Source organism: Zasmidium cellare (assembly GCF_010093935.1).
Source record: "Zasmidium cellare ATCC 36951 unplaced genomic scaffold M409scaffold_8, whole genome shotgun sequence".
Taxonomy (NCBI): domain Eukaryota; kingdom Fungi; phylum Ascomycota; class Dothideomycetes; order Mycosphaerellales; family Mycosphaerellaceae; genus Zasmidium; species Zasmidium cellare.
In genome coordinates, this window is record NW_022986952.1 from 348,830 (window position 1) to 373,465 (window position 24,636).

A 24,636-nucleotide genomic window follows, 5' to 3' on the forward strand; every position below is an offset into this window, starting at 1 on the left:
AAAGAACAGAGCAGAGCACTTCGATCTTCTCAAGCAACACCGGCTGAACGAACGAGAGCAAGACTGCAAGCCCATGGTGGCCTAGAAAACATTCCTCCTCCGTTTCGCCAAATGGCACATCCCAGCAACAATGTCGTGCCCATGCTCCAGGACATCGAGATGGACAACTCAACTTTCACATTCAGCAGCAACAGCAAGCTAGATCTCATGCCTATCGAGACTTGGGAGAAGGAGAATCCATACACGCCCCCGCCTGCAAAGCCGATGTCTCCTCCTCAGCCGACTCGCAATATAGTCCCGGTAAGGCTCGATCGCAACCATGGCAAGGATACTCAGATCTTCAACACGGAGTGCCAAAGACGAGGCTTGAGCCACGAATTCAGGTTCGAAGAAGTCGCTAAGGGCTGCTTCGACGTCACCTTGTTCGTGGAAGGCCAGCAGTTCGACAAAGCTGGTCCTTATGCTTCTCAGCGAGACGCCAAGGAAGCCATGTGCAGGCTTGCTCTGGGGAAGTTGTCCGAGATGGGGTTCAAGAACGTAGGAGAGACCGGTGGTCGCAAGAAGCGTAAGAGCTCTGACCTTGAGAGCGCCACAGCATCGATACCGGTCGGTATCGAGGACGAGAATTGGTTGCACATCATCAACTGTAAGTCGATCTCTTCAAGCACTGGAGATTGAAGATCACTACTAACAACATGAAAGCCTACGCTCAGCAGCACAAAATGGATTACCCCGACTACATCGTCGAAGAAAGCGAGCCGCAATCATTCAAATGCGCACTATCCTTTATCGACAGTCCAACACCCTCATTCGGATCATCCTACGGCCCCTTCAAGCGCAAAGACACAGCCAAGAAGGCAGCCGCCATGGAAGCAGTAAAATGGCTCCGCGCCCAAGGCAAACTGTCCGAACTCCCCACCAAGAGGCGAAAGTCCTCCGCACAACAACAACCGCCCGACCCAGACGCCATGACCGACGGCGACGCCCCCGAGAAGCAACCAGCCGGAGAATCCGCCGCGCAGCAAGTCTTCGATCTCGCCCGGAAGTTGGGCTTCTCGCAGCCCAAGTTCGACACCGTCCGCGGAGATGGGCATTTCGTGGACGAGTCTGCTACGTTCGCTGAGAAGGATATCCGGTACGAGCCTAGGCTTGCGGGGGTTCATGGCCAGGTGCAGAGGTTGTTTGGGAAGAAGGCCGCGCATGAGGAGTGCTGCCGTCTTGTTCTGCAGTTTCTTAAGGAGATTCAGCGGTCGAGGATGGGGTGATGCTTGTAGTGAGGCGTTCGGGGACCGTCACACGTCAGACATGAGCATGACAGTGCTAGGAGAAGGCACAGTGGGCGTTTTTCAACAGTCTTAGTAGTATACCACGGATGAAGGGCCGAGAGGAAAAGAGCCAGAGGATTGAATTGATACAGTTTCATTCGATGCAGCATTGTTTCATCAATTGGATCCACCACACTGTACACAGCTGCAGCATCCTCTCCACATCGTTGCAAATGTACAAGCAGGTCTCCTCGACCATCGCCATGAGACAGAAAAGCCTGTGACCCATCATCAATCGGGTACGCCACGAGCGCCGAACATAACTTTCCGCCTTCCAAAACCCCACTATCATCCGGCCGTCCAAACGCCAAGAGCAAAATGCATAACACACGAGAAAGCCACCAAAGGAGCACGCCTCCTATGCCTTGCTCTTGTGCTTCTTCTTCTTGGGCTCCTCGTCGTCATCATGCTTGCGCTTCTTACCGCTGTCCTTTGCCTCCTTTTCGGCCTTCTTTGCCTTCTTGGCTTCCTTCTCGGCTTTCTTTGCAGCTTTCTCGGCCTTCTTTGCCGCCTTCTCCTCTTTCCTCTTTCGCTTCGCCTCCTTGTCTTCAGTCTTTGATGACTTGGCAGAGCCGTTCACGAGGTTGGTCACGTCCATGTCATCGTCATCACTGTCTTCCTCGTCGCCCGCCTCAGCCTGCTCCGAGACCTCCTCAATCTTGCGCTTCTTGCTCGACGAAGCGTCGCCGTTGGTGAGCTGGGGCTTAGCGTCTGCTGAAAGACCATCCGCATCTGGGTTGTACTTCCTAGCCTCCTTGATCTCCCACTTGCCAGGCTGCTCCTGCTTCTGGCCTTGAGGCCCAATCGCAACGGTGTTCGCCTTGAGTGGCTTGCCCTCCAGTCCTCGCAACCTTCTCTCGACCATGGCACGGCCTGCATTGCCCACACTGGCCTTCTCCTCCTCGGTAGGCTCTTCTTTCTCGCCCTCGCCAGCCTGGCCCCAGTCGCTAAGAGCGTCGACACGAAGACCAAGTGCGGCCTTGGTGGCAAGCATACGAGCGATCTTACCCTTATTCTTGCCAGATGCTTGGCCAATGAGAGATGCGTGGTAAATGAGACCGTATTTGGGAGTGTCGTGCTTCGTCTTGAGTGCGCGGAACAGCGCCTTCTCGGCGCCAAGGATCTGGATGGTCGATGCTGGGGATTTGGCAAGGTTCATGAGGGATCCGGCGTGAGCGATCAGGCGAGCGCCAACAAGGTCTCCGACGAGTGTTGTAAGGTTAGGTGCGATGGCCTGCATACGTGCGGACAGGTATGATGAAAGTTGTTGGCGGTATTCGGTGAAGCCTACGACCTGCTCGGCGAGCGCTTGAATGTTTTCGAGATCTTCGTCGGTAATCTCTGTACCCATAGAGACCTCAGCAGCACCCTTGACGGCGCCCTCGATCTCCTCGGGGAGGATATCTGAGAGGTCAGTGTTGCTCGCGCTTGATCGGAAGCCCATGGAGAGGATAACGCGGGAGTATGCCAGGTTGTCGTTGATAATGCGTGCCATCTCTGGGAAGTGCCAGCCGTACCACTCCTTGACTCTCATAGCGTATGTGTTGAGCTCCTTGTCGAGGTCATCCAGTAGAGCAATAGCCTGGATAATCATTGTGTCCACCTTGTCTGGGGAGAACTTGAGCTTATGCCGAGATAAGCTGTGCGAGAGACCGAGAGACATTGTGTTGAGGTCTTCAGGCATGAGTCCTGGAATGAGCGAAGGGAGGTGCTCTCGAATAGCGCGGTAGAGGTCGGCAGTGCTGGAATCGGAGACGGGCGTGATTTGAAGGCCTGGGAGCTTGCCAATCGCGTTGCCCAATTTGGGGTCAGCGACAGCAAGAGACACCTTCTTCTCCTCCTTGATCGAGTTGAGCATGTTGGCGAGGGTTGGCGTGACCTATAACGTTCATCTGTCAGTTGATGCTTCACACGAAATCTTCAAAGCTCAATTTCGCACCTTGCCATCTGTCAATGCCGCAGCCTCCTCCAGCGCCGCACTGGCACTGTCGAACTTGTGAAATTGCTTCAACTTGAGAAGACTGCAGACACCCTCTGCAGTCTCGGTCTCCTTGGCCAAATCATCCTTCTTCAGCAGCTTCTTGTCCTTGGCCTTGAGCAGGGCATAGCCCGCAGAAGTCTCGGTGAGGATGAAGAGCGTCATCCTGTCGCGTGTGTGCCGCTAGACTGCGGCGAGTATTATTGGGGTGTAGGAACTGGCGGCGATGGATGTTCCGTGGGATGCGGTGATGGGAGGTGGGTGGTCTTGTGCAAGTCGACTTTCCGAAGCTCAAATCGTCGAAAAAAAGAGCTCGGCCGCTAGCGCAAATGTAGCCGTTGCCAAGACTTTGTCAAGCCAGACGGGACCATCCTCACTCGACCGACTGCAGCTTGGAGATAGACACAGCATGTAGCATCTTGAGACAACACCGTCACTCATCGAGACTCTCTAAGAGACCTGCCGCAATGGCAGCGTCAACTACGAACGGCGACTACTTCTCTGGACGTGCCTCCACTCGCACGAGACCAACTGCATCCGCACTCAAAGACAGCATTCAATCGCCAGGTCGAAGTCCCAGAACACCGACCGTTCCCAGCCTTGGTCGCAGCATATCCTCGCAATTCGGGAGTCCTGGCAGCTTTCGGACCGAACAAGAAGATATCATCATCTACGAGCTGGGTCCAAGACATTTGTCGGCAGGACATGCGGGTGAAAGTAGACCCAGGTGCATTCTGCCCTTCACTCCAGAGGTCAATCGCAGACCAGGTGATTACCGCCACTACGACCCTCAGTATGCTGTGAAAGAGCGTGATTGGCGATTGCAAGAAGAATGGGGAACGGGCTATGAGCTGTATAGGACAGATTTGCGAGATTTGGATCTGGGCTTAGTTGAAGACAGGCTCGATCGCGTCCTGCGAAAGGCACAGACAGATTACCTACAGCTGGATGCAAAGCCTCGCAAAGCTATCCTCATAATTCCCTCTCTGCTACCAACGCCACTGCTTGAGATGGCTCTGAAAGTTTTGTTTCGCCATTTCACCCAGCCGCCCTCAATCGTGGCACTGACAACTCCTGTCATCTGCTGTGTCAGTGCTGGACTTCGAGACGCCCTCGTGATTGACATTGGCTGGGAAGAAACGATGGTGACAGCTCTTGGCGAATACAAAGAGGTGGCACAGAGAAGCACTGTTAGGGGTGGCAAGTTACTTACACGGGAGATTGGAAGCATGATCGAAGAGCACATTCGGAGCACTGGATCAGAATCGCTCTCGGATTTCAAAGTTACATTCAAAGAGACCGAGGACGTAACTCAGCGCATGGCATGGTGTCGACAGCGGGAAGCTCAGGATGAAAAGAGTGAATCGACTGTCCGCCTACCTATCTTTGGCAGCGATCCTCCAAGAAACACAACACTTGCATTTGATAAGCTCACTCAGCCTGTGGAAACTACCTTCTTCGCAACAGGAAGCGCATTTAAGGACTACGACGACCACGACTTATCGCTACCTTTGTTGGCATATCGCACGCTTCTCTCGCTGCCTGTGGACCTTCGAGCGACCTGCGTGAGCCGCATCGTGATTACTGGAGCAGCCAGTAAGATACCTGGTCTCAAGCGGAGGCTCTTACAAGAGATCAAGCATTTGGTCGAGTCTCGTGGTTGGGATCAGGTGTCCAATTATGGGAGCGCAAAATCACGACGTGAAAAGCCGCTCAACGAACGATCTGCCAATGCGAACCTGCGCCCAGGGTCTCTGAATGACTCCACGTCAAGCATACCGCTTTCACCATTGAAGATGCCCCTCCAAGAGGCTATCCCCCATGCCGACCGTGTTCATGACGATATAAAGGATCCGGTCACGATGAAAGCTGAACGTGAAGCCGCTAAAGGTAAGGCGGCGCCAGTCAAAGGCATCGTGCGAGGTGTCGAAACACTTGGACCTTGGGCTGGTGCTAGTCTGGTTGCGAGTATGCGTGTCAAGGGTACACACGAGATCGAGCGTGATGACTTTCTCAAGCACGGCTTGAAGAACGGCATGAGCGATATATGAAGTCAGCCTGGTGCTGAACGTGGCGAACCAATAAGGAGGAGACGACGATGAGCAAACGAAGAAATCACTGAGCATAGTCGTTTAAGAGATACCCACCTGCAATGCTTTTCCGAACGGCCAAGCTTCATTCGACATCTCCACGTCCATTGCCTTCGACACCAAAGCAGCCGATATGCAGTTGCAGCACTGCAGTTGTGATGTGGTCTTTCGCTATCTATTCTGGTTGGCCTACTTGTATGGGCCTTGTCTCTCGGATGTCGATCTTCCGGGCTGTCATTCGTATTTTTCGGATCCTGGCAGGAGAGGAGAACATATATGCCGTCCACGCCCCTCCTCGCCTGTAGAAGAGGAGATTGTCTTCTACAGTTCGTGCAAAGGCGTAGCCGACCAACATCAACTGCCCGCGTGCCGGTGCTCTGGATGTCTGTCAGGTGAAGCCCATCTCACCCACCCTCTTCGATGCTTTCGGCTACGACTGTTCAAAATATGTTGCGACTTGATGCGAGGAGGGACGTCGAAGCATTACCAAAATGGATCACCGCAAACGGCCATGCCCGCTGTTCAAGTTGGCCGAAGAGAACTCGCTGGTGTTGGGAAGGCATACTATGCAAGCGGCAACCCAGACCGTTTGGCACATGACTGCCGACACTGACGACTGGCGCCCTCAGATGTGATTTCACGTGTTCTATCATGATCAGGACCACGGGACCTCGAATCTTCATCGACGAACCTGGCAATCATTCGGACCAGTACTTTCTACCTGAGGCAGCACAAGCTTGCCCTTGCTTTTGTCGAAGCTTCCACAGACGGCGATGAATCTCGGATCCTACATCGAAACCAAAAGGCGAAAGCGATTCGAGTCTTGCGAGCGGAGCGGTGGAGGCAATCAGTCCTGATAGAAAGTTCCCAGTGGTCTACAACTGCTCAGACAGTCAACCCCCGGAGGCAGTGCACTGGCTCAAACGCCCTACAACACCCGAGCAGTCATCCACAAACGGCACGACCGATTACATTGCCACTCTCTGTGTCCTGACAAGAGAGGCGAATACTACCAACGCAAGCCACATTCCGGCGAATGTTACACCCTGCCCGCCAACCTCGGAGACCAGCAGCACCCCTTTGCATTGCACTGTTACACAAAGTGCAACCCACGTAGGTGGCGACATCAACCTTTTCGAGGACGACAAGCACTTCTGAACGTTACAGGCCCTTCTTCGCTCAACGCAGAAGGTAAAGAGCTGCGCCGCTGAGCTCTCAGCTTGGCTAGCGATTCCTGCCATGCTTCTTCGCCAGACTCCACACACCAGTGGACCAGCTGCGGCTTTTGGCGCCAGCCGCTCAACTTGGCAATTCTTGTCACCTTTCGAATACAGAAAAGAACGTCATGCCGCCAAGTGGCTCCCACGATAATGCTATACTGACTAGAGCGACTCCCGCTGACAGCCTGCATGGACCTCGGGACTTTTCTTCACCACCTGAGGTGGGTTTGCTCGTCCCACATACCCAACACGTCGCCAAAGCCGAAGATCTTCGCCCGGTATGGATTGGTATCTCGAAGAATGGGTCTTTACACCTTCGACCTCACGCGATACCTCGTTTCGATACATGCCTTGCCAAGGCACCGTTGCCGTCGATCAACGCCTGTCAACGAATGGTTGCACGACCTTTACGTGTACTGCGCTTCAAGAGGCTGCATTTGAAGACTTGGTATGATCGTCCTTCTCCGCTGGGTGAAGGGTAGATGCAGCGGCCATAACGGGCATCACCGAACGTCTGCGAGGCAACGTAGGTATATATTTCGTTGCATCCATCCTTGTCCAACTCCCTGTCTGTCTCTGATCTACACTCTTCCCGTTCTCTTTTGGAAGACTTCAATCGATTCCTGTGTTACCAACAATGCGTTCTTTCTTCAACTTTCTCCTGGCTTTGCCAACTGCGCTGGCCGCTCCAGTTCTTCTTGAGACTCGCCAGGAAGATAACATTGCCGGTTCTTGGATCGTCAAGGTCAACGAGAATGCTGTCCTTGCCGATGTGCTTTCACAGGTCACCCAGGCTGCTGGAGTTCAGCCTAGCCATCAATACAACTTCGGCAGCTTCAAGGGCTTTTCCATCAACTCCGTCACCGATGCTGTCAGCCTCTTGAGCTCCATCACCGCCATTGAGTCGATTGAGCCAAATACGAGAGTGTACGCGAATGCCGTCCAGGCCAACCCACCCTATGGTCTTGCACGCATTTCGCACCGCAACAAGGGCGCGACGGAATACATCTACGATGACACGGCTGGAGCAGGCACCTTCTCCTACATCATCGACACTGGCATCTACACTGAGCACAACGACTTTGGAGGTCCGTCGCTTCCGCCAAATGATCCCACGTTGCAATTCTAACAACTTCACAGGACGAGCAGTAAAGGGCGCCAACTTCGTTCCCGACGAGGACGACCGCGACGGCAACGGCCACGGCACCCACGTCGCCGGCACCACAGGCTCCAACACGTACGGCGTGGCCAAGAAAACCTCCCTCATCGCCGTCAAAGTGCTCTCCTCCGAAGGCAGCGGCACCAACGCCCAAGTCCTCGCCGGAATCGACTGGGCCGTCCAAGATGCCAAAGCCAAAGGCCGCATCGGCAAAGCCGTCGCCAATCTCTCCCTCGGCGGGATCTTCTCGCCCATGTCCAACCAAGCCGCCGCCGCCGCCGTCCAGCAAGGCCTCTTCCTCGCCGTCGCAGCGGGTAATAGCGGTCTCCCCACCATCACATCCTCGCCTGCCTCCGAACCCTCCGTCTGCACCGTCGGCGCAACAGACGCCGACGACAACCGCGCTTCCTTCTCCAACTACGGCCTGCTCGTGGATATCTTCGCCCCAGGTGTCAACGTCACGTCCACTTGGATCGATGGCCCGGACGACACCAACACCATCAGCGGCACCAGCATGTCGACGCCGCATATCACTGGACTGGGCGCGTATCTTTTGGGATTGGAGGGCGCGAGGACCCCCGATGCGCTGTGCAAGAGGATTCAGGATTTGAGTACCAAGGATAAGATTAATATGGGACTGCTGATTTTGCCGCCGAGTAAGAATTATTTGGCGTATAATGGGAATGGTGCGTAGAGGAGGGGATCGAGGGGGGTTGGTGATGGGGCGCGACGGGGTTGGCGATGTCATGGGAGGTGATGTGATATGATGTTTACGATAAATGTATTTTGACGATACGAATTGGAATGAAAAAGCAATGTCAACATCACTCTCTGTTTTGGAGATCTCTGGTCTTTCTCAATCCAAATACATATCATTCCTCAAATTCTTCAAATTCTGAAGAAATCCATATCCACACCCACCTTCGTTCGCAGCCTTGGGGATCTCCGTACTACTACTTCCACCATACCTATAATCATAACCCCTCGCAGGCGAAACCCCCGGCTTCCTACCCCCATCCGCACTCGCCTTCTCCAAAGTCCTCACCTTCTCATCCACACTCTTCTGCAACGCATCCACAAGCCTCATCCTCGCCTTCTCCTCCGCCGTCCCCTTCCACACCTCCGCCAGCTCCCTCAACTCCTCCACGCGGGCGTTCGCCGCTTCCACACCCTCCACGCCTGCAGCGAGCAAGTCGTTTATCTCAGTTCGGAGTTTCTCGGTGTACGCTTTCCCTTTCTCTTCGCGGCTGCGGCTGTCGTTATCGTCGCCGGGCTCGGGCGCTGACACGGAGATAAAGGAGGAGGCCAGGGAGAGCTCAGAGGGGGCGAGGGGCCACTGCATTGCGGAGCCGAAGGTTTTGATTACGGAGTCGAGGCGCGTGCGGACGGTTGTGAGGTCGCGGAGGTGGGTGAGGAAGTCGGGGTCGTTGGGGGGTTGTGAGGGGGTGGTTGTTGTATTCTCGTCTTCTGGGGCGGCTGGGTCGCCATTGTGGACGTCCGTGTTGCTGGAAGGTAGGACGAATGTTTCAATGTCTTTCTTGAGATCGTTTTCGAAGGAATCTGTCAAGCCCAAGGTTTCTCCTCTTAACACCTCTACTTCGTATGCCAATCTGCTGCCACTTCTGATGATCTCGTCCGTGAGCTGCGTAAGAGTATTCGACAGCCGTGAAGTCTGTGCATTGAGCTGGGAGAGGAGGGTCTGTAGTTGGGACGAGAGATCTGACAATGGCACAGCCTTTCCTCTTGTGCCAGTCGTGGATATCGAGAGGGTCGGTAGGGTGCTGTTCAAGTATTCGGCGGGGTCGAAGTTGGGTTGGAGAAAAGGCTGGATCGCGGAGTCTGATACGTGTGTTGACTTGGGCTCGACTTTGGAGGTGCTGGTTTTGGTGGAGGACAGTGCCATGTCTGTGGGTGGTGTTATTCACTTGCGATGGCTGTCACGTGTGAGAAGTGAGTTCGATGCAGTTTAAGATTATGCACCGCCACATCCCGTCCATGATCCCTGCAGCACATCTCGGGCTCCAGCCACTGGCTGCCTATACCCAACACCACGTCTCCGAAGAAGCTACCACAGGCAGGACTCAACATTTCACGCTGCTGGCAGCTGGCAGCTGGCAGAAATTCACCTTCTTTCGATAATTCTGTACTGGTAGGTCCGCCAGTTGTTCCTTTATTTCACCCACACACATCAGCATCGCATCGTCCTGAGGCCGCACCGATCAAGCACCAACCAGCGGCAGTCACACCCGTGCATGTGACGCGCTAGTCACTCTCTCTTCACTCGCTCCAACTTCACTTGATGCCGCCTTAGGCAGCCACCCGCCCGTTTGACTCTCTGTGCGACGTACAAACTCCGCATCTGCACCTACACCTTACAACAACACCACCCACAACCACCGCCAACACACGCTGACCTTCGTTTGCTGGCCTTCATTCAACATTGGCCGGCCCGTACTTCTCACAAAGAACGGTGCGTGCATATACGCCGCTGCGTCTGGAGGAAGCAAATAGATCGCCAGCTACTTCACGCCTTGCAACCTTTCAACTTACCACATCCCACAAGTTCACAACACATCCTCGCCACCATGCCTCGGCGGCAGTTCGTCGCCGATCTGGCCAAGGTCCAAACTGGTACCCTGCCACTCGGCATCAGCGACGTCAAGGCTGGTGAAGATGATGGCCAAATCGAGTTCCTCTTCCACGGAGCATCTGGCTCGTTACCCTCAGGACCCGCCAAAATCACCGCACTGGTTCCAGATCTGGGAGACTATCCAAAGTCACACGAGTACATGATCTTCGCCGACGATAACGCTTCTCCCGAGATCTCATCCGCACTTGGCGATGTTCGAGGCGTCAACCGCAAGACGGTCTTCGAAATGCTCGACATCGTCAGCGCCACGCTCACCAAACTCGACCGGGATGGCGACTCTGTCATGCAGGACTCACAGTTCAACGAGATCGACAAGTACGAGAGCGAAGAAGAAGATGAAGACGACATTTACGACTCCGATCATGAGGCCTTCGAGATTTCAGCTCCCGCACATAACCCAGCTTACGCCAGCCAAGCACCCGCCTCAGCTAAAGCCGGAGCTAATGGACGAGCATTCAGACAACGCATTCGAACTGATCTTCGAAATGCCAAGGATGCTGGCTTCAAGGTTGGCTACCTCGGCCACCTGCTCGCCGGTTTCAACGCCTACGTGACGGTTTCGATACGCATGACCAAGCTTGGCATCTCCGAAGAAGCTATGCAGGCATGGCAGGTCGAGCCTGACGACTACCTCACCCTCATCATTCAGTACCCAAATGGATACAAAACCAATGAAGAGCTTCAAGGATACGACAGCATTCGACTTGTCCCAAACCTGTGCATGAGGGTCGTGGCCGGCAAGCACTACAAGCCGACACTCCAAGAAGCCATCAATGCGTTTACGGTAGTGCAGAAGAAGGATCGCACCAGCGTCAGCGTCAGCAACCTGCCAGATTCTGATACGCCAGAGATCGCTCCGTCAATCCGAGAGACATTCATCTCAAAGCCACTGGCTGCTCTCCTGCAAGAGCGACTCATACCAATTCTGAGATTCCGTTCAGCAGGCATGGGCTGGAAGGGTGCTGAAGATTGGTATCGCCATCAAGCCTCGACTGGAACCAGCAGCGCAAATGCGGACGTCATCCCCGATCAGTACTACTTTCCAGACTCGCATAACGACGCTCTTCCAGACATTGTCAACCGCGATCACTACAGCGAGAAGGGAACGACGCAGTACTCATTCCCGCTGCTTGCCATGCAATTCTTGCTGCGCCACTTCGTTCGCTGTACCGACTTCTGCCTTGTCTGCCATCGCAAGCTTGACACAGAGGTTGAGGCAATCAAGCCCTACGTTTGCGACGACAGCCTTTGCTTGTATCAGTACATGACCCTCGGCTTTGGCCCAAGCATCGAGCACGAGGTCCTCGCCCAGCCATACGTTGTGGACTTGCTCATTTCTTTCTGCTACAACAGCGCCGCCGCTCGCAAGCTAAAGGAGTTTCCAGACGGTCTCTCAATTACAGTACCTCCAGTCGACACCAAAGCATACAACGTCGTCGACAGCGCTGCGAATTATCGAGGTCGTGTGTACGGTCAGCCTACGCCACCACAGAAGGCATTGGCAGCAAAGGAGACTCCGAAATACGACGCTGGTTTCGATCTGAACAAGTGCGAAATCATCTTCTACGATCAGTCCAAGACTTGCCCAGTCAGGCGAGGCAGTTGGATTGTATTGAACACAAACTCTGTCGAAGACCATGACTTGCACTGTCGCGTCTCAGAGACCACATTCTTCCCGACCATCTCGATTGACAAGCCGGTTCACATTCGCAAGCAGCAGCACAGCGAGAATGGCCATCCCCCAGGCACGGTGGCGCCACAGACGCCTGCCTCTACCAGACCCGTCAGCCCCGCCAACTTGTCGCCAAACTGGGCTTCCGTTACATTCTCTGTGTATGATCAAGACTTCTCAGATCTAGACGCTACGGGCAAGTCTCTATCCATCTGCAGACTCCTCGACACCCTACCCACGGTCCAGGAGATGAAAGACTACCTCAGCCGCGGTCACTCCGCAGAGCTTAGGTCCTGGGTTGAACGCATCTCTCCATCAGCACTCAGCCTCCTACGTTGGATCATTGCAAGCAATCGTGCCTGTATCATGCAAGTTGACGGCCAAACAGATGCGCAGACAGGTTCCTCTGGTGTCGATCGAAGTGCAGAGAGATGCTTTGGCATGAAAGATCATATGCAGTTTAGATTCGCAATGGGAGCACCAGACAAAGAGCAACGCTTCATCACTGAGGTGCGCAAGACCACCAAGCGACTGGGACTCGAATACCCCACCATCTTCGCATGGCATGGCTCTCCTCTGTGCAACTGGCATATGATTATTCGAGAAGGTCTCCACTTCAAGAATGCAGACCACGGACGTGCTTATGGAGATGGTGTTTATCATGCCAAAGAAGCGGGTACATCTCTCGGATACTCTTCCATGAGCTATGTTCCTTCTCAGCGGCATGGGCAGTGGCCCGGCAGTATACTCAACATCAACAGTGCCATTGCTCTCAACGAGATTGTCAACGCACCTGCCGAGTTCACGTGTCAGCAGCCCTACTACGTGGTCCAGCAACTCGGTGCGTAGACTAATGATGCCCATTCATATGAACGCTTTTGCTAACTTCTTTTGTAGACTGGATTCAAACTCGATACCTCTTCGTCTCGGTTGCGCCAACGCAAAACCTCCTCGGCACTGACAAGATGCCTTCGAACCCACATCCACAAGATCCCAGCAGAACTCCTCGTGGTATGAGTGGTACCATTGCCATACCAGCATCGGCCGTGAAGTCCAGCAAGACCGCTCGTGGCATAGCCGTCGCGGACGATTCGAACAATCCCAACCCACTCAAGAAGCTGAAGCTCTTCGGAGGAAAGAGCAACCCCATTCCTCTTGACGACGATGACGCAGCGAGTGTTGTTACTGAGGCTGAGGATGTAGACATTATGTTCGACGAGCCGCCAGAGCCGGAGTCGGAACCAGTCCAATCCAAAGCCCAGCCGTCTTCAGCAATCAAGATGCGCGAGGGCCCAAAGACTGACTTTGTCCCAGGCAGTCTGGACTTCAGCTCCTTGCCCATCATGCCAATGCCGACCTACGCCGTCTCCGGCACTACCAAGCACCTCATGAAGGAGATGAAGAGTTTGCTGAAGGTGCAGGAGACGACGCCACTGGCTGAGCTGGGATGGTACATTGACGGCAACAAGATCGAGAACGTCTACCAATGGATCGTCGAGCTGCACTCCTTCCACACCTTTGAAGTCAAAGACAAACCCCTGCCCCTCGCCGAAGACATGAAGAAGCAAAACGTCAAGAGCATCGTCCTCGAGATCCGCTTCAACAAGGACTTCCCCTTCTCCCCACCCTACGTCCGCGTCATCCGCCCTCGCTTCCTCACCTTCGCGCAAGGCGGAGGCGGCCACATCGTCATGGGCGGCGCGATGTGCATGGAGCTTCTCACGAACACGGGCTGGTCGTCCGTGTCGTCGATGGAGTCCGTGCTCATGCAGATCCGCATGGCTATTGCGTCTGAGCCTTTCGCGCGGCTCGATGTCCATCACGGGAAGATGGACTACGGCACCATGGAGGCGGCTAATGGCTACATCCGCGCGTGCCAGACGCATGGCTGGACGGTTCCGCCGGGGTTCAAGGAGATGGCGTACGGGTCGGGAAATGGTGAGATTCACTAGAGATGTGGTTTTGAAGCGAAGCAAGGCGTTTTTGGGTCTTAGTGCATCTGGGCGGGTGTGTCCTGGTGCGTTTGGTTTTTGGTTTTGGCTTGAGCGTTTTGGAATGGCTTCTATTCAAGAAAAAGCATAGCGATGGCGTTCTTGCCAGAAGATCCGGAAGAACGGGTACGGGACTTTCGCGGAAAAGCATAGCGTGTAGTTTTTATGAATGAATGAATGCATGAAATGACATGAGATTGGTTCAATTCGTTCCATTACATTCCATTGGCTCTCTTCTCTTCGTTGGATCTTACCATCATTCCAACACCATCTCCTTCACTTCGTGCCCATCAAAGAAGTTCTTCCGATACCCAATCGCCACACCAACACGCTGATACCGATCCCCATCTTCCTCAATCCTTACAAGAAGCAGCATAGCCGACTGCCCGACCTCCAAACACCAAAGCTCCATCTCGCCATTCCAACCCACACTAACATCTCCCTTCTCGGCAACCCACTCGGGCTCAAGGTAGTCCAGCTGACCGACGACTTCAGCTTTATGAGCCTCATACACCAGAATCCTGCCATCTTGGCTCCTGGCGTGTACAGATTGGTCTGGATCGATCGGCAAGCCGAAGACTTCGCGGCCTGAGTGCGTTTCCATTACGGCGTCCCAGGGAACGATGATGGAGTCTGGGGAGATGAATTTCCGCAGACGGCCTTGTACGAGGACGGATTTGATGAGGGCGCCTTTGGAGACGATGTCGGCGGGGGTGTCTTCTGGTGCGATGTGGTTTGGTTCGAGCAAGGTGAAGTGCTCGGTGGGTTGGAACTCGTGCCGGAGGTTCACTTCCGTGGAGAGAGGGAGGGAAGCCCAGGACCAGGTAGGTGCTACGGAGCGGAGATGCTCTTCTGGTCTGACTGCGCCTACGACTCGCCAGGAGAGATGGCGGGCGAAGCTTTGGCGCCAGAGACCGGCGAGATATTCGTTGCGCTGCGCGGCGTCTTGATTGCTAGATGAGAGGTAGCGGATTGCGAGGCCGGAGATGGCCTTGAAGCGGTCTTTTTCTTTGCCTTGCTCGGCCAGGTTGCGGCGTGTGTACGAGGCTACGAGGTCGAGCCATTCTTCCTGCATGCGTTCGCTTTCGCCGCTGCGGCTGAGCATCATGAAGTCTTGCGGGCGGCTTGGTGGGTTCGATGCTTGTTCCGGAGAGGTTGGAAGATTTGATTGTCGGGACTCTGTAGCGTGTCGCTCGCAGCAGGACCAGTACGCGCGTTGGCTGCACCAGAAGAGGATTCTCGGGGAGAGACGTTCCTCCTGTAAGATCCAGCCTCGTCGAGATAGGGGGTTTTGCAGTCTGACTTCCGCCAAGGTTGGATCGCGATTCGCCAACCAGTATCCGTAGAGTCGACATGCTTTGACGGGATGTTTCCAAGCCTCGCGAGGAGTGAAGAGCGGATCAATGGCTTTGTCCGCAGAGCATGCGAACAGCGTGAAGTACGCATTGCCATAGACCTCGTGCATCTTGGTGGCTTCAACGTCCCATTCGCTGAGCTCTGGGATGCAGATACTGTCGACCCACAGGTAATTCAAGCCCAGCTGCTCAGTGATCTTGATGGCGTCTCTGATGGTCTCAGGATAGTCATCTCTCGGAAACGGACGCAGTCGTTCCATGACCGGATGATCCTTGGCCAAGACCTGAGTATGAGCACGCTTGACACGCTCCCAGCCCTCGGGATCTTTCTCAGAGATGGTCTTCTGATTACCCCAACAATAGCTGAGAGCAACATAGTCAACAAGCTCATCATTTGGTCCACCCGCATCCGAGCCCCTGATGAGTCGGACACGATCCCGTGGCAGGACTTGGATCAACCAGGATGGATTCCTGTTTGACCATCTGTACTTTCGACAAGAGTGCTTGTTGTCACATCCAGAGAGCCAACCTCGCAGCTGTTTCCAATCTGCTCCATTGACGACGCCTTGGATGTTAGTTGTGATCTCATGATTGCTGGTGCAGATGATGGTAGCAGTCGAGGACTTATTAGCAGTATGCTCAAGAGTGACCTCGAGAAGCACATCATCCCCATGCTTCCTCACCGTGGCATAGACTGCTCCTTGGCTCTCGTTGATCTCAACCGCTTCCTCGACCGTGATCTGCTCCAGAAGCAACCCTCTCTGGATGACCTGACAAGCGGCACATCTTGATCTACTAGCACACTTGGCAAGCTCCTGGTAGCTCCGATGAAACAGTATCGGTCCACATACTGCCGTCTCGTCCCGCCTTTGCTCAAGAAAGAGCTTTCCTATCGCTCGGCATCCGTAGCACTGGATCTGGTCATATTCGTTCGATTCGACTTTGCAGAAGTCAGCCATCTCTGAAAGATGGTACTATCACCAAATCAGACAATGCCATCTTGTTGATTCGCTGTTCCCTCGGATGGATTTGCTGAGTTTGATGATTTGGCAGATTCGGTGAGGTCTTGTACGACGTCCGACGAGTTCGGATATCGCTCGCGTAGAGAAGTTGCGTATCAGATGGACCCACAGAAGTCGTTGTGGTGATTGGTCAGGCCATCCCAAATATAGCCACTGCGGCTGAGTGCACGACAACGACCTCCAACTCCAACAACCTCCTGTCTTCCTATATCATCTCCAGAGGAGTTGTTCTTTTTCTCGAATCTCGGTCACAGCATATGGTGAAAGCCAGTGTTTGACAGCCATCCAAAAGACCACTGATTGCAAGAGCAGCTCCCGAGAGGATCGCCATGGCCGTTGACTTCTATACCTGGTTGACCACCTTCCAAAACCAACGACATGTAGCTCACACCGCATGTATTCTCCTCAGTGCTGGCCTCCTCTTCACTGGGTTTGGAGCTGTATGTTCTGTTTGAGTCAAAGAAGTTTTCATTTCTGACATTTGAGCTAGTTCATCTTGAACGGGTTCGGAAACACCAACTTCGATGACTTCGAAGGCGAGAAGAGGAGAACCATGCTTACCTGGCTGACTGGAGCAGTCGTATGTGGTCATGATATATCTCCACGCTGGGTACGACTGACGAGGGTTTAGGGTATGATGGCCACGGCGGCAAACGTCTTCCTCTACAGCCGCATCGCCGTGCTCGACAGATTCGACCCCCTTGCCACCGAAGAGTCCATGAGCATCAAGAGGACAACAACTTGCATAGTGGGAGTAATCGGCTTGTTCGTCGTCACTGTTGTGGAATTTGCTCTTGCTGGTGCTACTGCCCGTGAGGGATTCACGTTCATCGCACTGGTGGCTACATTTGCAGGGTGAGTAGCAAATGTTGTTGCTGATGTTGCTCCCACTAACGCACTGAGCAGGTGCATATCAATCCTGACCATGGCTTACGATATCATATCCCTTGTTCGGCCTAACCGGATATCTCTGGACGATGAGACCAATGTCCCTTTAGAGCACGATGAGTTCGATCCATGAGCAATGCAAGGATATTCCCACGTCCGCATTTGCACGCGCAGCAGTTTCTCCCTTGACCCCTCAGTTCTCAGAGCGTCGCACATATCCATGTAAGCGGTTGAAGCAGCCGTAGGGCTATCGAAATCGCTGGTAGAACCAAGGCGTACTGTGCTTGTTGACCTTGTATAGAGCTACAGTCCCAGGTCCCGGGATGTATGCGTTCGTACCTTTTATACGAATAAGAGAGGCACAGGACATTCAATGTACAGGGATCGTGGCTGCAATTTGGAGTGGCTAGGATGTTCCTTGTTTCACGGGCTTTGCATGTTCTCAACCTGACAGCCTCATCCGCACTCTAGTTGGCGATCTTTCACGGCTTTCATATATTCACAAACGCAAAGCCGCGCACTCTACTCCACTTGACTGATGAATGTGTGCGACCATCGGCTCCGCTCGGCTATATGAGCGGCTCAATCTGTTGATTGCACATGGGTAGTGGTGCAATAATAAGCCCCTTGCAGCCGCACAACACTGCTCCATCAGCCACAAAACAAGCACACCAAGCAGCCGAAGACGGGAGGTCTCGACAGGACGTCGCCTTCTCACGACAAACAACCACATCGACCATCGGCATACCTCGACGCTTGGCCTTTCTTGCGCGATGTTCGGCTTCAAAGCACTCATCGCCCTTGCAGCACTCCCTCTTGGCGTCATCGCATCGGTTCCTGGCAACGGCTCCAAAGTCCTCGACAATGGCAAGTATGAGATCGCAAGCGAGGGAATTCGAGCGCACTTCATGCCTTACGCTGCTTCCATCACCAACTTGTTCATCCAAGACGTGCACGGCGTAGAGCGCGACATCGTCCTCGGCTTCGACAACGCCAGCTTCTACAGCATCTCGAAAGCTCATCCTCACCTGAATGGAGTTCCCGGTCGATATGCGAACCGTATCAAGAACTCGTCGTTTACAATCGACGACGTCACCTACCATACCGATGCCAATGACAACAAGGGACTCGACACGCTGCATGGTGGTTCGGATGGCTGGGATTATCGCAACTGGACTGTCTCCGCACACACATGCGACTCGATCACATTCTCGCTCGTCGACCCTGATGGGAAGGAAGGCTTTCCTGGCGAAGTGATTGCCTATGTCACGTACACTCTCACGCCGTATCAATGGTACCTGAGAATGAATGCACTGGCGACCACGAAGAAGACTCCGATCATGCTCACGTCTCACACATATTGGCAGTTGGACGGCTTCCAGAACCCTGCGACGCCACTTGCGCTGAACCACACCTTGCATCTGCCGCACGCAGGCCAACGCATTGATGCTGATGGTATCCTCATTCCAACTGGAGACGTCTCAGCCAACAAGAAGTACAGTGTCAATGACTTCTGGTCGAGCCCGAAGCAGCTCGGCAGCAACATCACCGGTCCAGACCTGCTCGGCAACTGCGGCACGAACTGCACCGGATACGACAACTGCTACCTCACCAATCGCGACGCTCTCAGTTCCTACGACTGGCGCACTGCCCCTGTCGCCACACTTGCAAGCCCATACTCAGGTATCCAAGTTGACGTCTTCACTGAGCAAGAAGCACTCCAAGTCTACACTTGCAACAACATGAACGGCAGCTTCCCACTGAAATCGACTCAAGGCTTCTTCAACGACTCTTCTCGTCCTCGAGTGACGAACAAGTACGGTTGCGTGGTGATTGAGGTCGAGGATTGGATCGATGGGATCAACAACCCAGAGTGGGGACGTCTCGAGAAGCAGATTTTTGGTCCTGCTGATGGAGTGTATGTCTTGCAGGCGAGGTATGACTTCTCGTTGAACTTTGAACTGGCACAGGCGCAGAACCAGTCTGCCAGTGCGGGTGCTTATCGTCGCGGCCTTTGAGGTGTTTCAAAGGTAAGCCTCCGGGTGAGGTCTTTGATACTGGCACATGAGCAGGAAATGGATAGCTTAGCACAGCTTTCATCGCGCTCTTCAATAGCATAAAGCATGAGATCTTTCAATTTGCGATGAGTGTGTTGTCCATTTCGCCAGGCGTTCATGCACAGGCGGGCGCTTTCACATGTGAAAGCTTGGCACCCAGTAGACTTCACTAGCGCGAAGTAGAGGTGAAGTCCATTCACCTCACCTGTAGTGACTGCCACTTCTCACACCTTCTTTCTTCAAACCCCCAAAATGTCTCGACCGCAACTTCCTTCTCCACCCCATGCTGCACCTCTCTATCATAGCAACAACAACCAAAAATGCGTCTCAACTCGAAAGAAGCCCAGGAAGATGCAGTGCAGCGCGAGATGTTCAGGTTGAGACAGCTGCCCACCATCCTCAAGACATCTAACACTTTGCACAAAGTGCTGGAGTTCGATGCAGGATCGAGGATGATGGGGAATAAGATGGTGCGGGTTTGGCACATGCCGCAGAAGCCGAGGTCGTGGATGGATGTTATGAAGGAGTTGCATGCCAGCGGGAAGGCCGATGATGGTGGAGAAGAGACAACAGGTCCAGAACAGCCGTCACAGGGAGATGTGACTACTGTCAGGGTGGGTCGCGGTGGACAAGTTGGCAGATTTCGTGGGCATCGAGGATTGGGGCCGCCTGGACGTACACCGCTACGACCGCTGACACGGCCGATGAGAAATTTGGTTGAGAGCGACGGTGAGCTGGTGAGGCCACAGCGGGATATTGGCTTGCCCGACATATTAATTGCGAAGACTGGAGACGGTCAACCCTATGAGACCGTTGACAGCGCGGAAGTCGAAGGAAAAGGGGATGTCCATGGCCAGAAGCGTACGCTACAGGAGAGCCCAGGCTTTCCAACTTCACCTTTCTTCAAAGCCTCGCCACAAGAGGATGACCCACCCCCGGATTGGAATATCGAATGGCTGCCCCAAATCATCCTCACAGACTGCGACGAGCCTCTGAGCTCCACCATCACCATCCAACCGTCGGTTCCCCTTCGGACCGCTCCACCGCCAGCCGTCAAAGAATTACTCTTCCCACCCATACCAGTCTCAGCCCAACCAGCATCACCTCCCTTCGAACACGCCAAACTCCTAGACCAACACAAACAAGACCATCTCCCCGTCTACTGGGACTGGCTCCTCTCCAAGCGCGTCTGCGAATGGCTCGACGACGATGCCTCCACAACCTCCACACAGACCGAACTCACACACATCTTACTGCGGAGCACAGACAACCAAATGCAACCCCTCCGCTACGAAGCCAAAGACTTCGAAAAAGTCAAACTCACCCGCCTGAGCATCTCCCCGGACGCAGACACGGAACGCTCCAAGAACCCAGCCATCCAAGGACCGCCCGAGCAGAGGGATTGGTTCGTCTTCGAAGTCCAGCATAGGAATGTCATTGTCGCGAGTATGGAGATGGATGAGGATGGAGTACCCGTCGAGGAGCCGGAGCAGGATCCTGAGGATTTTCCGGAGGATTATTGGCTTCTTGCGATTCCTGTGTGTGCGGTGTTGGATTCGAAGAGCACGGTGATGGAGCTTGGTGGTGGTGGGGTTTTGCAGACGACGGTTTGGACGGTGGGGGTGGAGGGGTTTGTGCCTTGTTTGCATGGGAGGGGTGTGGAGGAGAGGTTCGCTGAGGGGTTTGTTAATGCTTATGCGGATGCGAAAGGGGTTGTGGAGTTTGCTAGTATTTACTAGCAGGGTAGATGAGTGTGAATGCCAACTGTGAGTAAAATGATACACGCACATGACAAGCCATTGGACTCAACGCGTGAAGGGAGGCATTTCCAGTCGCGGTGGGTATCATGTAACTACACGAAGCCCGATATCTTTCGAGATCGACGTAGAAGACTTCTTGGAGTTACATACCGGGCAAGCAGCATCTCAAGAGCTTCCGAGTCCCTTATCCCATTTCTCCCAAGCGCAGCCCTGAGCAGTTCGGCTTGTTCTGCTGATGGCTGTTTGACTGCGCTGCAATAGATGCATAACGTCCAAATCAAGACTTCGTCGTAAACTGTCCCAAACAGTGAGTCCGTCCCCAGTGTTGAACTCTCTGTGTACCATGCGCTCAGACAGTCTTGATCTTGATCGACATCGTCACCAGCTCGGTACAGAAGTGCTAGAATAGCTGCGGCGACTTGGATGTGCTGACAGACGCGAGCAACGAGTCGATCAGGCCGACCACTGCGGTCGTTCGCGGCGTCTGTGCGCCTGCACGCAAGTACTGCCAACGCACTACGTCGAGCTTGAAGGGATGTCTCTAGCATGTGGCCTATGCTTTCCATGTGGCGAATCGAATCGACAAAGCAGGCCGGAAGAAGATTGGACGATCGATAGAAACGAAACCCGGCAGGCATATAATCTGTGACCGTGGGTACAAGGAAGTCCGGGATGTTGACCGAATGGATCATGGAAGGGTCTGGATCCCAGCTTTGGCTACTGCTGGGTAGTAGGCCTGCCAAAGCGCGTAGGTGGTACTCGCACGCGTGTTCTTCGCCATGCTCCTTGTTATCCATCAGCCACACCATCGACCCTTAGAATGTACTCACTCACCGCTTCCCATCCGGCCAACAATGCGACCACTGAAGCCAATACTTTCTTAGCCTCAACATCCGCCTGTATGATGGCTTGAACAGCAACGATAAGCTTGTGTCGAAGGAGGACTATGATAGCCCGTGACATGGCCGGGCGTTGCTGATGATCGGAGGATGTTGTGGCTAACAGCTCTAGGCATTGTATCATCAATGGGTGTCTGTATAGAGCCGCGTCTTGAAAGTTCCGTGATAATGTGCTCGTATCGCAGGGTATCTGTAGTCGACTCATCGTTCGAAGGGCATGTTGGAGTGCTTGGTTTTGTCAGCATTGGCGAGAGAGAGAAATGCTAAGGTGACTTACTATGTTGCACGATACCGCTAAGATCACAGGTCCAGTCATCCGCGATAGTTAGTGAGCCCCGTGCAGCCAATCCACTAGGTAGTCCATCTCGTGGAAGCGTGGGAGGAGCCGATCTCGCCCTTGTCAACGGTGAGAGCGAGTTCTGGGATAATGGCGAGAGCTGATTGTCGTGGACTCCATCAGATGCAGTCTTGAGTAACGCGCGTGAGTCTGCCGAATTCGCACGCGTTGCCTCTCGTCTCCTCTCGATCGTGGCCAGTCTGCGATCTGAGCTAGCCCTCGCTGCTTGCGCGCGTACGGCCTTCTGGGCTCGTCCCGGTCTGAAGGATGCCTCGCCTGTGAAATGGATGAATGAGAAGCTAGGTTCAGAGTTGTCTTCCCTGCGTCTTGACCTGCGGCGTGTGGATGGAGCTTTGCATGACTTGTCATCGAGGGTCGAAGAAGGAGATTTCGTATTGTGTTGTTCTGTCATTGCATGGGTCTCGCAAAGAGCGGAATGAGGAAACGCAGGAGTCGCATCTTGACTACCCCGGCGGCACACCTTTGTCTTATGTCAACGAGGGGTGGTCCAACGACTCGACCGACTGTCGAATAGTTTTGCAGACAAGACACCGCTCGCCTCATGGCAACGCGCCATCGCCCACTTCATCTCGCTCTACAATGGCAAAAGCGGCCGCGAGCGTGCGAAAAGTGTGACTCCAGGTAGAAGCGTCTATGTTCCAGAGCTGCCGTCCTTACAGCGTGCAGAGCTAAGAGGGATGGATTGAGTTTGAGCTTGCTGCAAGGGCCGCAATAGGATATGTGTTGTCCCGAAAGGGTAATCGACTGCTCTTGTCAACTATCCTGCAGTTAGGACGCTCTGCACGTACTTTTCGACAGAGGCATATGCTTGCCAGAATAAGGCATTGCGCATCCGGTAGCAATGTCGCACTGCCGAGTCCCACGGGAAGCCGCAAGTGGGACATGTGTGCCTCTATGAGCTTAGCGTCTTCATTTCGCCATCTCTCATCTTCCGCAGAGCCTCGATGTCAAAGACTCCAGGCGCGATGCTGACTCAAGTTGTGGTTGCATGCATTAGAGCCAATAGAGCTCTAGTGTTTGGTAAAAGTACCGAACGCAAGTCATTGCCATGCAGAGTCGTTGTTAAAGTAGGGGCTAGCGTGGAGTGATCCGACTGTCGATTGTAATAGCCTCAGGCCCTGAATGGTTTTCGTGGATTTAGCTAATAAATCTACCTGGTACTGTAACTCTGTGCACCTAGTCATAAGCTGTCTTATCCAATCCGTGTTGAATACTCTAAATTTATAGAAACTCATCTCGGTATTTCTCTTTTAAGCAGTTGTATCCGCTAAATCTAGTTGTCTTTATAAAGACAACCTGCTTCCGCCTTGCGTGTCTTTATAGATACAGCACGTCCCCCGGTGCCGACGCTTACTTTGGGGGCCTCTCTAATAAATCCACTCGAATACTCCTAACATGGATTTGCTAAGTCGATCTCGCAAAGCTACGTAGGATTAGACAATCCACTGGATTTGCTAGATCCACAAAACAGTATTCAGCGCCTCGGTAGTTTCGCCTTCCCACATCTAAAACCGATACCCCAAGCATGCCCTATGTCGCCAGATGACTCCTTCAAGTCCTCTCCGTTGCTGGCACTGCTGCGAGTTAAGAGTTCCACCACCAATACAGGGTGGTGTATGAGGGAATAGTGTGAGAGGTTTGGTTGGGGATCGTATGGCCACGGAATTCGATGCCTTCAACTCTGAATGGAGAGCAAGTCCTCATAAAGATTCTCGAAACTGTCGGATTGTGTCCGCCGCGCAACGCGTTACAACGCCTTGCGATTCTCGATCCACCACACCAGAGCCCCCAAAATCAGGTTCGTAATCGGCAACCAGTACGGCATCTTCATTCGTCTTTGACTATAGATACCAGCGCACGTCAAGAAAGTATTCAGTCCGAGAGGCAAGATAGTTCCTCTCGTCTTGGGCCAAGCCAGTAGTGCACCAGTCGTGCACATCAAGAAGCCGATGACCTGAGAGTGCTTAATCGGATCCTTCACCGGAATGATTGGATAGAGAGCTTCTGCTGTTCCAGCTCCCTTTGTCACAACTGCTCGTCGATATAACGAGGGAGTGAGTTTGTCTGTGATGCGACATTGTCCGCCGAGAAAGTGCTCGAACGAGAGCAGTATTGCAGGTATCTTCAATGCTTGATCCGCCATGATGCTGTTCGTGTCGCGAGTGTTTCGATGTTGTTGTTGTTTCGTCAATTTTGAGTTGGTATTGCCAGC

The 24,636-nt window shown here is 53.7% G+C and overlaps 12 protein-coding genes across 12 annotated transcripts; 7 read left to right on the plus strand and 5 right to left on the minus strand.

Moving 5' to 3' along the window:
- Positions 1–111: 111 nt before the first annotated feature.
- On the plus strand, positions 112–1,265 carry M409DRAFT_51829 (uncharacterized protein; the record flags this gene model as incomplete). The annotated part of the gene is made up of 2 exons (XM_033811917.1): positions 112–646; positions 703–1,265. 2 exons carry the CDS (start codon positions 112–114, stop codon positions 1,263–1,265), a joined length of 1,098 nt encoding a protein of 365 aa, XP_033670951.1.
- Positions 1,266–1,683: 418 nt separating this feature from the next.
- Positions 1,684–3,468, minus strand: M409DRAFT_51830 (uncharacterized protein; the record flags this gene model as incomplete). The annotated part of the gene is made up of 2 exons (XM_033811918.1): positions 1,684–3,204; positions 3,265–3,468. 2 exons carry the CDS (start codon positions 3,466–3,468, stop codon positions 1,684–1,686), a joined length of 1,725 nt encoding a protein of 574 aa, XP_033670952.1.
- A 302-nt stretch (positions 3,469–3,770) lies between these two features.
- On the plus strand, positions 3,771–5,354 carry M409DRAFT_19672 (uncharacterized protein; the record flags this gene model as incomplete). Its single annotated transcript, XM_033805039.1, has 1 exon — positions 3,771–5,354. One exon carries the CDS (start codon positions 3,771–3,773, stop codon positions 5,352–5,354), a length of 1,584 nt encoding a protein of 527 aa, XP_033670953.1.
- Positions 5,355–7,250: 1,896 nt separating this feature from the next.
- Positions 7,251–8,466, plus strand: M409DRAFT_64436 (uncharacterized protein; the record flags this gene model as incomplete). Its single annotated transcript, XM_033816080.1, has 2 exons — positions 7,251–7,701; positions 7,754–8,466. 2 exons carry the CDS (start codon positions 7,251–7,253, stop codon positions 8,464–8,466), a joined length of 1,164 nt encoding a protein of 387 aa, XP_033670954.1.
- Positions 8,467–8,628: 162 nt separating this feature from the next.
- Positions 8,629–9,675, minus strand: M409DRAFT_51833 (uncharacterized protein; the record flags this gene model as incomplete). The annotated part of the gene is made up of 1 exon (XM_033811919.1): positions 8,629–9,675. The coding sequence occupies one exon, from the start codon at positions 9,673–9,675 to the stop codon at positions 8,629–8,631; it is 1,047 nt and encodes a 348-aa protein (XP_033670955.1).
- Positions 9,676–10,357: 682 nt separating this feature from the next.
- M409DRAFT_64438 (uncharacterized protein) lies at positions 10,358–14,046 on the plus strand (the record flags this gene model as incomplete). The annotated part of the gene is made up of 2 exons (XM_033816081.1): positions 10,358–12,935; positions 12,992–14,046. The coding sequence occupies 2 exons, from the start codon at positions 10,358–10,360 to the stop codon at positions 14,044–14,046; spliced, it is 3,633 nt and encodes a 1,210-aa protein (XP_033670956.1).
- Positions 14,047–14,341: 295 nt separating this feature from the next.
- M409DRAFT_19676 (uncharacterized protein) lies at positions 14,342–16,399 on the minus strand (the record flags this gene model as incomplete). Its single annotated transcript, XM_033805040.1, has 1 exon — positions 14,342–16,399. One exon carries the CDS (start codon positions 16,397–16,399, stop codon positions 14,342–14,344), a length of 2,058 nt encoding a protein of 685 aa, XP_033670957.1.
- A 392-nt stretch (positions 16,400–16,791) lies between these two features.
- Positions 16,792–17,483, plus strand: M409DRAFT_51836 (uncharacterized protein; the record flags this gene model as incomplete). The annotated part of the gene is made up of 4 exons (XM_033811920.1): positions 16,792–16,902; positions 16,953–17,042; positions 17,094–17,317; positions 17,369–17,483. 4 exons carry the CDS (start codon positions 16,792–16,794, stop codon positions 17,481–17,483), a joined length of 540 nt encoding a protein of 179 aa, XP_033670958.1.
- Positions 17,484–18,123: 640 nt separating this feature from the next.
- Positions 18,124–19,368, plus strand: M409DRAFT_64439 (uncharacterized protein; the record flags this gene model as incomplete). The annotated part of the gene is made up of 1 exon (XM_033816082.1): positions 18,124–19,368. One exon carries the CDS (start codon positions 18,124–18,126, stop codon positions 19,366–19,368), a length of 1,245 nt encoding a protein of 414 aa, XP_033670959.1.
- A 359-nt stretch (positions 19,369–19,727) lies between these two features.
- On the plus strand, positions 19,728–21,146 carry M409DRAFT_19679 (uncharacterized protein; the record flags this gene model as incomplete). Its single annotated transcript, XM_033805041.1, has 1 exon — positions 19,728–21,146. The coding sequence occupies one exon, from the start codon at positions 19,728–19,730 to the stop codon at positions 21,144–21,146; it is 1,419 nt and encodes a 472-aa protein (XP_033670960.1).
- Positions 21,147–21,956: 810 nt separating this feature from the next.
- M409DRAFT_51839 (uncharacterized protein) lies at positions 21,957–23,308 on the minus strand (the record flags this gene model as incomplete). Its single annotated transcript, XM_033811921.1, has 3 exons — positions 21,957–22,174; positions 22,344–22,884; positions 23,213–23,308. 3 exons carry the CDS (start codon positions 23,306–23,308, stop codon positions 21,957–21,959), a joined length of 855 nt encoding a protein of 284 aa, XP_033670961.1.
- Positions 23,309–24,171: 863 nt separating this feature from the next.
- M409DRAFT_51840 (uncharacterized protein) lies at positions 24,172–24,567 on the minus strand (the record flags this gene model as incomplete). The annotated part of the gene is made up of 1 exon (XM_033811922.1): positions 24,172–24,567. One exon carries the CDS (start codon positions 24,565–24,567, stop codon positions 24,172–24,174), a length of 396 nt encoding a protein of 131 aa, XP_033670962.1.
- Between the last annotated feature and the right edge of the window lie 69 nt (positions 24,568–24,636).